Source organism: Ceratotherium simum, chromosome X (genome assembly GCF_057802395.1).
Source record: "Ceratotherium simum simum isolate JZ-2026a chromosome X, ASM5780239v1, whole genome shotgun sequence".
Taxonomy (NCBI): domain Eukaryota; kingdom Metazoa; phylum Chordata; class Mammalia; order Perissodactyla; family Rhinocerotidae; genus Ceratotherium; species Ceratotherium simum.
The window spans coordinates 60,500,435-60,512,985 of record NC_141940.1 but is presented as its reverse complement, the minus strand read 5'-3'; the positions used below and the strand labels follow the sequence as shown (position 1 = coordinate 60,512,985).

The following is a 12,551-nucleotide window of genomic DNA, read 5'->3' as shown; positions in this document are numbered from 1 at the left end:
CCCATCCCCTAAGAGCTAGTCATATTTGAATTAGTTTCACGTGACATTAAACAGGTTCATCCAGACCCTGGCTTTATCCAGCTCGTCCTACTGTATCTCTATCACTGAGGAAACTCAACTAGGTCAAAGCAGTTGTAGTTTGTTCCATATGCATGGTTCCTTTTACTTTGTGCAGTCTCCTATGGCAGTTTCAAAACTCCCAAACCATTTAAGTCACTAATAAGAAAAGGGGATGTAAAAAAGTAAATACTCAAGTTAATAGTAAGTAGCAGCAATGTTCTCTTAAAGGGGTTCTTCTTAAATTGTTCCAGATGTGTAGCAATAATAATGTATACGATATTCAATCTTTTCCTCTAGGGACCAAGATTTAGAAAACCTGTTTATTCTTTTTGAAAAAAGAAGTTAGAAGCAGCATGAAATGATGTGTCTTGAACATTCCTTACTATTCAGAATGTGTCAAACTTATTGTTTCGGCAGTCCAGTTGGATAAAGGACAAATGTTATAATTTGATAGCTTGAGAAAAGTGCCGCTTGAAGAACTGACATATTTGACTAAATTTTTCTATTTGGTATCATGTTTAGAAATATTCTGCTGTTCCTCTGGAAGATATGTGTTCAATACATACCATACCAAATCCTTCAGACTATATCCAGCTTTCCAAGCAGACCAGACTCTTAAAGATGTGAATGTTCATGATTCTGAGAGTTTACGCTATTTCATTTTTCTTGGGCATCAAATAAGTAATAATGTATTCGTTTCTATGAATCTAGTAACAACTGTCCATAAATGCTCATAAAAATAAGACATGTTCTCATGCCAAGAAAATTAAAAAGGAGAATTTAGTATATTTTAATGTTTCATTTGTATTTGAGAAAAATGATTTGTGATCAAAATTCATTTAATATTATTTAACTTTCTGTCATGGGTTAAATTGTGCCCCCAAAAAACATATGTTAAAGTCCTAACCCTCAATACCTCAGAACATGAATCTTATTTGGAAACAGGGTCTTTACAGAGGTGGTCAAATTAAAATGAGGTCATTACAATAGGTCCTAATCAAATATGACTTGTGTTTTCACAAAAAGGGGAAATTTGGACACAGAGACAGATATACACAGAGGGAAGACAATGGGAAGACACACAAGGAGGATGCCATGTGAAGGTGGAGGATTAAAGTTATGCATCTATAAGCCAAGGAATGCCTGAGACCACCAGAAACTAGGAGATAGCCATGGAAGAATTCCTTCCCTAGAGGCTTCAGAGGGAGCGTGGCCCTGCCAACACCAGGATTTCATACTTCTGGCCTCCAGAACCGTCAGACAACAAATTTCTATTGCTTGAAGCCACCCAGATTGTGGTACTTTGTTTCAGCAGCCCTAAGAAACTAATACACTCTCCTAGTTCAAGAATATCCAAGAGACCAGTCCCAGGCTTTGTCTGGGCTGTACATGGTTGTATCCCCTGAGCAGATAAATGTGAAACTTCTGCTGCTTAAAGTAACAACTCTGCTTCAAGGACTGGGGGCAGTTGTGTACTCTGTACTTGTTCTCTCAATTAAGCTTAATGGAATTTCAAAAACGTGACTTGAAGCTTTAGTTTTCTAGATCTTTTCCGGTATACAGTATTTTACATATCTGTTCATACATATTGTTCATTTAAAAATTAATTTCATATTAAATAAATTAAGACAAATTATAATGTTTTAAATTGTGATTTTTGTGAGACCAGTTTAAAAGAAAGATACAAAGCACTGGGGTATCTATATTAAGTTCAAATTCTACCATAAATTTTCTGTGTGACTTGACGTATCTTTACTTCAGTTTTCCTTTCAGTAGAAAAGGGACAATAACACTTCACGTGAGAAAATGGATATGGAAGTGTTAAGGATGATATGAAGGGCTGTAGACATAATAAGGTTTTATTATGATGCATAATGGTCTTGCCTGGCACTTGACAACTGAATGTCATTTTAGCTCTATTAAAATATTCATAATTCAAAAGCATACACTTCCAAAATAAGCCTTAAAATAAATTTTACATACCTGATTCATATTTAGCTTCTCCACTTTTCTTATTGTTTTTTCATAAATAACATTGTCTCCTGGGAAGAAATGACCTCCTCTTAAGAACGGAGACAGTGGTTCCTATAAAGACAGTAAAGACAGTGTTTTGATTTGACAGGTGCCTTTTCAAAGGAACATTAACTTAAGCAAATATCCAGTCTCTAATAAATTCTGAGGTACTGGCAGACTTCAGGAGGAGAGTGGAATGATATACTAGTACGGTTCTGAGAGATGTAAGAAAACAGTAATAAAGATAGTCCAGTTTCTCAAACAATCTGAATCTCTGCTACTACATTTTCCTAGGCCTAACAAAGTGTTTTGAGGAAATTGGAACAGGGTGGGAAAGATCTTTTTTTTCTGTTGCTAAGGCAAGATATAATGAGTTTCCTCTGAGATAGACAGGCACGAGGTCAACCTCATTTAAATTGGGTTCACTGGCAGGTTTCTTTCTATGTAAAAGTATTATCGGAGAAATGCAAACTAAACATAATTCAGCACCATTGAGCCATAAAGATTTCCTTCCTGGAACTCAATTGTGTGCTCTTGAAGTGTACAATTTTTACTTGTGATTATAATCAAAGGTAAGACTCTCAGTACAACATAGGTTTTGAATACTGAGAACAGAGTAGAGGCTTTCAGAGCCACTGTATCTCCATATAATCAACTAAATTGATGTAGGATTATCCAAGTGCTTAGAAGATGTCAGCCAATGAAATAAGGGCTGGTGACATATCCAAGATCTGAAAGAAACCAGGGAAGGGCTAATAAGAATAAGACCAGGAGTCTAAAATAAACGTAACATGTACTATATTTCTTTCCCTTTTTTTGGTTTTCATGAGTCTTTATTTGTATGGGGGGGGGGAGTTGGGGCTGTTTTGTTATAAACCAAAAATTGCATTCATTTATTTTTGTAATACAAGGGAACAGTATAGAAGGGGATTGGCCAAGCCCATTACCAGTTAATGTGTTTAGGGCCATTTCAAAATCAACAAAATGTGCTAGCATTTTTGTAGTCTGCTGTTGTAAAATCTCTTAGAACAACTGGACTAAAACACTGTTTGTTGAGAAGGCAAGACACTCTTGAACCCCAAGCCATACACTTCTTTTATTCAAGTTTGAATAAAGGGTGCTTTAACTAAATGTTCCCGGGATACTTTGGTAAAACAAACTTATAAGTGATTAAATTTGACTAGCTGATGAATTATTAAATTTAAAGATGGATATATTTAGAAATATTCCCCTATTTTGTGTTTGATTTTGTAAAAAAAAAGTCTCTTTGGGGGCTGGCTTGGGGGTGTAATGGTTGGGTTCCCATGCTCTGCTTCGGCAGCCGGGGTTCGCAGGTTTGGATCCCAGGTGCGGACCTGCACACCGCTTATCAAGCCATTCTGTAGCAGGCGTCCCACATACAAAGTAGAGGAAGACGGGCATGGATGCTGGCCCAGGGCCAATCTTCCTCAGCAAAAAGAGGAAGATTGGCAATGGACGTTAGCTCAGGGCTAATCTTGCTCACCAAAAAAAAAAACAAAAAACGTCTCTTTGGTAGTTACTTGCAATCATGTAATACATGTTTAAGAGCCTACTATGCACAATATACTTTGCTAAGTGTTATAAGGCATGAATCAAACAGATTATTACCAGGAGCATTGAATATTGATCAAGGTTCATCAAACTATAGACAGCATTATTTTTGTAATGTCCTCAAGCTAAGAATAGCATTTATATTTTTAAAGGACTGTAAGTAAAGAGAAAAAAGACCAAGACCTTATGTGGCCAGCAAAGACTAAAATATTTGCCATATGGCCCTTTACAGAAAAATGTTGCTAATCTCTGGTCTAGGTGATATATGAACACAAACATCCATAATACAAGGTATAAAGAGGCAAGTGCCCATAAGAGGTACAGAGAAATAACTTATGGGATGGAATTCAAAAGAGAAAAAACCTCAGTTCCATCTGGCAGTGCTCAGGTAGGTTACTTGGATAAAGTGGCCTTTGAGAAAAGGTTAAGGTTGGCTTTGGCTATGAGGAGATGGAAGAAAATGGTATTCTAAGTGAAGGAAACAAAATTAGTCAAGACACTGAGGTTGGAAATGTGTAAGTTATAGGTAGGGGACACACTTGGCAGATGGAGCTTGGTTCTGCAAGCAGTGAGAAGCCGTTGAATGCTTTTAAACAGGTGTGAGGTGAACATAAGTCTACTTCAGGAAGATTAATCAGAGAATGGGAAGAGTACAGGTGAGGAGGCCAGTTATGAGATTATCCTAAATCATCAAGGACAGTACTTTTCAAAGATGACAGATCTTGAACCTGAGAGATCTACTATATGGCCAGTGGTGCCAAAAACAAAAAAAGTAAAAGTTGGGACACATTTGAGTTTTACATGTTCCTGGTAAAAATCTAGATCTGATTCATGTTTTAATTCCTAATAACACTTATCAAAGTATATAGTGCAAAGCAATTCCTTAAACATGTATTAAATTATTGCAAAGAACTAGCAAAAAGACTCTTTTACAAAAAATGTGCAGGTGGGCATTCAGGTATAGATGTCCAGCACACAGTTGAAAACACGTCTGGAACTGAATGCGGATTTCATGGCTACAGTTCTAAATTTCAGAATCGTACGCTGAGAAATTCTAGTTAAAATCATGCAACTGCTGAAAAAGCAAGTGAAGATCAAAGACAGAACTAGACAACACTTTAGAGATACGAGAATCAGAAGAGAAAAATGTCATTAAATCAAGAGGAGAAACTTTCAAGAGGCAGTAGGAAGGTGAGTGAAGGTATAAATGCTTCAGAGAGGTCAACAGGTGAGAATTACAAAGTGGATTGGATTTTGACTACTACAAATCCACTAGATTTGACTACTAAAATTAGTTGAAGCAGGTGCAATGGAAAAAAATTCTGGAGTCATAAAACCTGTGTCCGGTTCTGCCTCTATCAGCTACTTGCTGTGGGAACTTAGGCAAGTCATTTACCTTCTCTGAGGCTCAGTTTCCTTATCACAGGAATAGTAATGCAGGGTACTTTATATCAATCAAAATAATGTATTTTAAAGTACCTTTAATCTGTCATTTTAATGTACAAATGACATTGGTTTTTAATAATATAGTGATATAATATTTAAAATCCATACTGCATTTAAAATAATTTATGAGAATCTTGTTAGAACTTTTCCAGGATATCAAGTTAAAAAATGTGCAAAAGTAGGCTTATTGAGGGTAGGGACTTGATCCATATTGAATATCTCATAGCGAATGAACAGATGATTGGAAGAGAAGGGATGGTGTGAACCTTTATCTTAAGGATATAAGTATCTTCTAAGAGGGGAAAACAAATTTAGCAAAAGCATGAAATTTTCTTCTCTGTGAACTAAAGTCCACTATAAATGCTAAGCCATTATTATTTTTTAAGAAGAAAAATCATTTAGCTGCTAAAAGTGTTGAGCCTCTCTAAAATGTGTGCTGTACTTATTATTTTAAATGACTTAATAAATAGTCCAAATTTAGGGAACTATTATTTTTCCAAAATCTATAAGAAAGTAAACCCAAATATTACCATGAATAAATCATTTTGAGCAAAACAAGTCATATGTCAGCAAAATAAATTTACTTAGAAGTCTTATATTTCTCATAAATGAGCTGCTAGACAGTTTTACTATTTTGGCAGCTTATTTTTTTTCTATTTGTACTTTTGATTTGGTGCCAGGTCCACCCTAAAAATTAAGAAGTGTTTTCAAAGATGGCTGATCTTATAATTTTAATTGTTACTTTTAGAACCTCTGGCAGTAGTTCTCACGTCTAACAAAGTACATAATCCCCAACATCTACTTTACTGTTCCCAGGCCATGACACCTTGATGGAGAAAATTAAAAAATAAACAAAAGATTTACTAATTTGGCCCAGTACAAATTCAAGTTATCCAACTTTAAGAGGCCCTCCAACCCTCGTGGTCATACTTTTATTCACCAAATTCTCTATAACTGTGGTTACAAATCTTTTCATTTTCCTCAATCCCCTATGCTCATGTTCCCCCATTCTCCTTCTACTTATTGAGAAAACCAAGATAATCTATCCAATGAAATTCCCCCATTTTCCGCCCCACCTCAAAAATCTCTCCTCAGTTTCTGCTCCTTCCATCTTGTTATGGAGAAGGATGTGCTCTTTTTTCCCTGAAGTTATTTCTCTGTCTATACCTGGAATCCTATCCCGTCTTGTCTCTTCCAGAGTCTTATACCATTTTTCCCTTTTCTCTGTTGCATCTTTAGTCTTCCTTATTACTAGTTCTTGCCCTCTGTCTACAAACCTCTCAGATCTCCAATATTCTGTTTTCTCCTTTAGCTACCATTACATCTCTCCTTCCTTTGACCAATATCCTTTTTAAAAGAGTAATCCTCACTTATTTCCTCCACTTCTTGATCTATTCACCCATTAACTTTTTGCATCTGGATATTACCTCCACAAGTATACCAAAACTGATCTGTCAGATATCACCATTGCTTACTTAATGGTCAAACTCCATTCTCAAACCTCATCCTCCTTGGCCTTTTGGACATTTGAGACGGTTGACCACCCCCTTTCTCTATTTGCTTCAGTTACTCTGTGTTCACAACTCTCTCTGACACCTCTTTTGCCTGTGAAAATGGCTCTTTCCTTCTGTTTCCTTAAAGTAGACATTTCTCAAGGTTCTCCATTACCCCTCAATGATCTCACTCATTCCAACATTGCAAAGATAACTTTAGGAGGAATAACTCCCATGTCTCTATCTCAAATGTGACCTTTCTCCGAGTTATTTTTAACTGCCTGTTGGGCATCTTCCCTTCCACGCACCTCAGATGCTGCTGGTTCATACAGATCTCATAATCTCCCCATTTCTCAAACCAGCTTCTCCTCCCCCTCACTTCTTAATCCTTTTAATTGGGCTACAATACTGCCAGTGTCTCAAACTGAAAACTTAGTGTCATATTTGACTTTTCTTCTTCTTTTAACCCCATATCCAATATAAGTTATCAAGTCTTGTCAAAACTACTCCAAGAATAACTGTCAGAAAAGATAGAGAGTGATAGATTTGGAGTCAAAAGACTCCAAAATGAGAATGTCACACATTTAAGCTTTAGTTTCTTCATTAGTAAAATGATACTAATACCAATGTTATTTGTAATAATGCCTTAAATACCCCAATAAATCCTTCTCTTATTCCCCCAAACAAATGTATTATCTCCAACATCTGAACTTCAGTAAGACTTTGTCTGTATCTCTCTCATGGCATCTATCTTATACCCCTCATGTATTTTACATAGCTGCTTGTGGACATCTTTTTTCTCTTCCTGAGAGGAACTGGAAGCTCCTTTGGTTCAGAAACCATGTCTTATTTCCTTTTTTTTTCTATTTGAAGGCTGTATAGTGCCCTCCCCACAGCAGGAGCTCTACAATTGGAAAATTAATGAAACTGATTAATATCAATTGGATTCTATCTACTGATGGAACAAAAATATTGCCTTCATTTCTGGGTCAAGTTATATACCAGAATGCATAAATCTTTTGACTAAAATGACAATAAATGGAGAATAAGGAAGATCAGGAACAACCAAAAATAAAAAGGCTGAATAGAGGTAGAAGGAAATTATAATGAGAGAAGTGGATTGAGATCAGTTTAATTACAGGGAGGAGAAGTAAAGATTAGACAAGCTGGGAGGTAAAAGAGGATAAAGTTGCCATTTAAGACGCTCAGTTTATTATAAATAGTGTAATTAAGCCAGAATCCTCTCCTGGGGGAATTTAAAAGAGCAAACAAAAAGGCATAAACTTAGATAAATAAAATGTAGAATATATCTAGACAGGATTTTCAACCTGCTCTGCAAAACCATTCAGATTGTTTTTGTTTACGAAGCATGGGGATTGAAATTTGTTTTATTTCTCAATAATCAAAAGAGTTAAAAGCTTTAAAGGGATCATTTTTCGTTAAGTCTCTGCTGGGTCTTCTCCCTGAGAAACTATTTGCTTCTTTGTAGTTGAACGCAGCCATAATAATAAGCCTTTACAGGGGCAGGCTCAGTGATACAAATATGTTATGTACTTGCATACAAACTTCTAATTTCTCTGCCTTTGTAATTACACTGTAGCTGGGGAGGATGAGGGAGAAGGTGGTATGTAGGTGAGTCTCTGGATCCTAATTCACCTACATCATCAATTGTCCTTAATTTGCAAATGTTTCTCTCCCACATCTGCATTGTTCAATTTCAGTTCCAACTCTGCTGCTTTGTAACTGAATGGTTTGGGGCCAGTTAAGAACTTAAATTTCAAGAATGGTGGTATGTTGTTTTGTTCACTCCTCTATCCCCAGTTCTTGGGGCAATTTTTGGTACATAGTAGGCATTTGATAAATATTCATTGAATAAATGACTTGAATTTCTCTGTGCTTCTGTTTTCTCACCTTTCAGGATTAATCGGAATAAAATATGTAAATTGCCTAGCACAGAGTACATACTCAATAAATATTAATTATTCCTTTTCCCCTATAATTAAAGAGTAAGCATTCATCCAAAGTCACATAAGAATCGCTGGCAAGGCCCCGTGGCTTAACGGTCAAGTGCGTGCGCTCAGGTACTGGCGGTCCGGGTTCGGATCCCGGGCGCGCACCAACCCACTGCTTCTCCGGCCATGCTGAGGCCGCGTCCCACATACAGCAACTAGAAGGATGTGCAACTATGACATACAGCTATCTACTGGGGCTTTGGGGAAAAAAAGGAGGAGGATTGACAATAGATGTTAGCTCAGAGCCAGTCTTCCTCTGCAAAAAGAGGAGGATTGGTATGGATGTTAGCTCAGGGCTGATCTTCCTCACATACACAAAAAAAGAATCGCTGGCAAAGTGGGTTGGAATCCAAATGATTTGATATTTAAAATTTCTCTGTGGAGGGAGAAGGTCAAATACCGTATGATTTCCTTCATTAAGTAGTAGATAATAACAACAATAAACAAACACATAGGGACAGAGATTGGATTGGTGGTTACCAGAGGGGAAGGGGGGAGGGAGGAGGGTGAAAGGGATAATTCGGTACATGTGTGTGGTGATGGGTTGTAATTAGTATTTTGGTGGTGAACATGATGTAATCTATGCAGAAATAGAAGTACAATGATGTACACCTGCAATTTTTACAATGTTATAAACCAATGTTACTGCAATAAACAAAAAATTAAAAAAAAATTTCTCTCTGGATATATCCTAGATAAACATAGTAATTCTCACATTATGAAAAAAGAAGTGGTATCTAGAACTAATTTTTGAAAGCCAGGAATATCAAGTGGAACATGCATCTGAGTATGCATATTCTCCAGTTTGTGTGTGAAAGAAAGCAAAAGAGAGAGGGAAGAAGAAGGGGAAGCATAAAGTGATCAGTCAAGTTATAGAAAGAGGCACACTCCCATCTCCCGGACCCTCCTCATGTGCCTCTCACCCCACACACACTTTTCAGATTTGTTGCTTAAACTTTTGATTCTGTAAAAGAAGGAGCAAGCAGCTGCTTTACTGTAACCATTCACTTTTTTTTTAATTTTATTTATTCATTTTTTCCCCCAAAGCCCCAGCATATAGTTGTAGGTCATAGCTACACATCCTTCTAGTTGTTGTATGTGGGACGCGGCCTCAACATGGCCAGAGAAGCGGTGCGTCGGTGCGCGCCCGGGATCCGAACCCGGGCTGCCAGGAGCGGAGCGCGCGCACTTAATCGCTAAGCCACGGGGCGGGCCCTAACCATTCACTTTTGATATTTACATAGATATATGAAAACTCAAGCAAATGTCCAAAACAATCACCCCCCAACACAGAGTCTGCGTGCTCATAGGTTCACACAGGCACACATGCAGAACTAACAGCCTCCCTAGCTAAAGAGACATGAGACCATGATTTTAAAATAAAGAAAGAAGACGGGAGATAGATACAAGCAGAAGAAAAGTACACCCTCCCCACCCACCAAAAGAGTACCAAGTGTGTTACCCTAATTTAACCATTTGCTTTCCACAGCTGAAGCAAATAATCAATTTTATTTTGTGAGAGAGGGGAAGATTGTTTCCTGCAACAGTGGAGAAACACAATAAAGAGCAAAGCAGGGCCGGCCCCCTGGCTTAGCGGTTAAGTGCGTGCGCTTCGCTGCCGGCGGCCCGGGTTCGGATCCCGGGTGCGCACTGAGGCACCACTCCTCCAGCCATGCTGAGGCCGTATCCCACATACAGCAACTAGAAGGATGTGCAGCTATGACATACAACTATGTACTGGGGCTTTGGGGGGAAAAATAAATAAATAAAATCTTTAAAAAAAAAAAAAAAAGAGCAAAGCAGAGAACTGCTGTATTATCATCTGGGGCACACTGTTTCTATTTGTGAAACTTTTTGTCCTTATAACCCCATAGAAGAACCTTCTGTTGCAGCTAAAGAAGGCTGTGTGTGTGTGTGTGTGTGTGTGTGTGTGTGTGTGTTGTGGCAGGCTTACTACTGTGGGAAAAATATTTAATTTTTTTCTCAAAATAAGACAGTGAATAATATCCTAGTTTGTAAAATATAAGGTTATGTATCTTAGTAGAAAATATAATAATGTAATTTTCAAAAGAGCTCATTGCCAGGCACAAAAGTTTATATACCATAGGCAACAAAGGCATGGAGACACTTTTGAACTTTTGACTTTTCATTTTCTTCTACCTAGCCCATATCACAATGGCAAATCTAAATAGACTAAAGACTCTAACCCCTGATGTAACAGCTGACAGTTTTTATATGAAGCCGGTGAGAGACCTTTGTCCCTTATTTCTCTAGTTCAAAGTGCACAAAAATCCTTTATCACAAGGGTGGGGCTATAGAAGTAGAAATATTTTATAACCCAAGAATTTCCATGCTGCTTGGAACTGTTACATCTCTGAGTCAGAATGTATGGGCACATGGTTCTCTGGAATTAAAGATGCCTTTATTTATACTAATGATTAGAAATTAGCTTTATGACTGGAAGAATGTCCAACAATCTGATTTTAGAGATCTGGTAACTGACTCATCCTTCTTGTTTAAGCTATCAATTTCTAAGGAATTGTAGGTTGCAACAAGAGTTGCAAAATCCTTACCTCAGGATTTTGAACTATGTATCTCCTAATAGTGGTCTGTGGATATGTAGTGACTTTCACTGTTGGAGAATGGAGTTCCTGTGAAGAAAAGATAAATGCTGCGTATAATCACAATTATTTAGTGACCTTGGAGCCATAATAATAAGGAGAAATTTCCAGAGTGAAATTTTTATAGTCATTTGCATAAATCATGACATGAATTTACATTCTAGTTAATTCAGTCTCAAAAATATATGTGAAAGCATGTGTTTTTGTGCTCAGCACTGTGCTACGTATTTCTGTTATGCTCATTTCATGGTAATTCATCACACATTCCAAACTACATTTGATGAGAGTTTCAAAATATTTGTTTCACTGTAAATGCCCCCGAATGATTAGAAGACAACATAGCTTAATATTTATTAATTAGATCTTCTGTTTGAAAAGGACATCCCATATTTTAAAAAATGAAAGGAGATAGAGAAAAATATGTGTGTGCGTATATACTGAGACATTTAAATCTTCAGTTTGGTGGTGGGGATGGCCATAAATAACATTAAAAGGGGGACAAAACACTAGAACAAAGTCATTTGTAAACTTTTGATGGAACAAGAGTCGATATCATTAATATAAAGAGAGTTTTTATACCTAAATAAGAAAAATATCTTCGCACTAATAGAAAAATGAGCAAACACCATGAACATTTATAAAAGAAGAAAAGCAAATGGTTAACAAACAACAAAAAGTATTCAACCAAACTAGGAATCAAATAAACATAACAAAAGAATACCATATTTTGACTGGAAAAAATTTTTAAATAATGATGTTGATGAGGGTGCAGTAGGAGGAGCACTTTCCTATGGAGAAGGGAAAGATTAAATAATCATCCATAGGTTGAAATATGTAGCTTAATTTTCTGAGGTAATTGTATCTTGGTGGTCTTGTAGGGCTAAATTTCTAACTCAATTGTAGCCTTTATCCCACTATGCTATGTTTTGTTATGTATGTAACTGACCCATGCTAGTCTGTGAGCCCTTTGAGAATAGTGATTGGGTCTAATTCATCTTTGTGCAATGTTTGGTACATACTCGGCACTCAGCAAATGTTTGTTGAATAAGTGCAGGACTCTAACTGACTTAGCTCTAGGCTAGGCCAAATTGGGAAGTGGTAGGCAAACTTTTCTTTCATAATCTTATTTGTTCTACATAATATCATCTTTTCCTTACTGTACCCAAGGTCTAGAGGCCAGTTTTTGTCCATTTGTCACCTTACTGTCCCAAGTTCACATCCTGGCACCTCATCTGGGCAGGCCTGTTTTCTTAGAACATCATCTTTCTCTCTCCTATCCTCCAAATCCCACCTTTTATACTTCCTTCCTATGTAGTAACAAACTTAAAATGTTT

The 12,551-nt window shown here is 37.0% G+C and overlaps 1 protein-coding gene across 2 annotated transcripts in view; it reads right to left on the bottom strand.

The window, feature by feature from the left end:
- POF1B (POF1B actin binding protein) overlaps positions 1 to 12,551 on the bottom strand; it is a 95,226-nt gene that overhangs the window by 61,869 nt on the left and 20,806 nt on the right. For both annotated transcript variants that reach the window (XM_087427539.1, XM_087427538.1), the window contains exons 4-5: positions 11,170 to 11,247; positions 2,044 to 2,145 (exon numbers count right to left, since the gene is read on the bottom strand). In XM_087427539.1, coding sequence (XP_087283665.1) covers positions 2,044 to 2,145; positions 11,170 to 11,247 — 180 coding nt within the window. The remainder of the gene's footprint in view (positions 1 to 2,043; positions 2,146 to 11,169; positions 11,248 to 12,551) is intronic.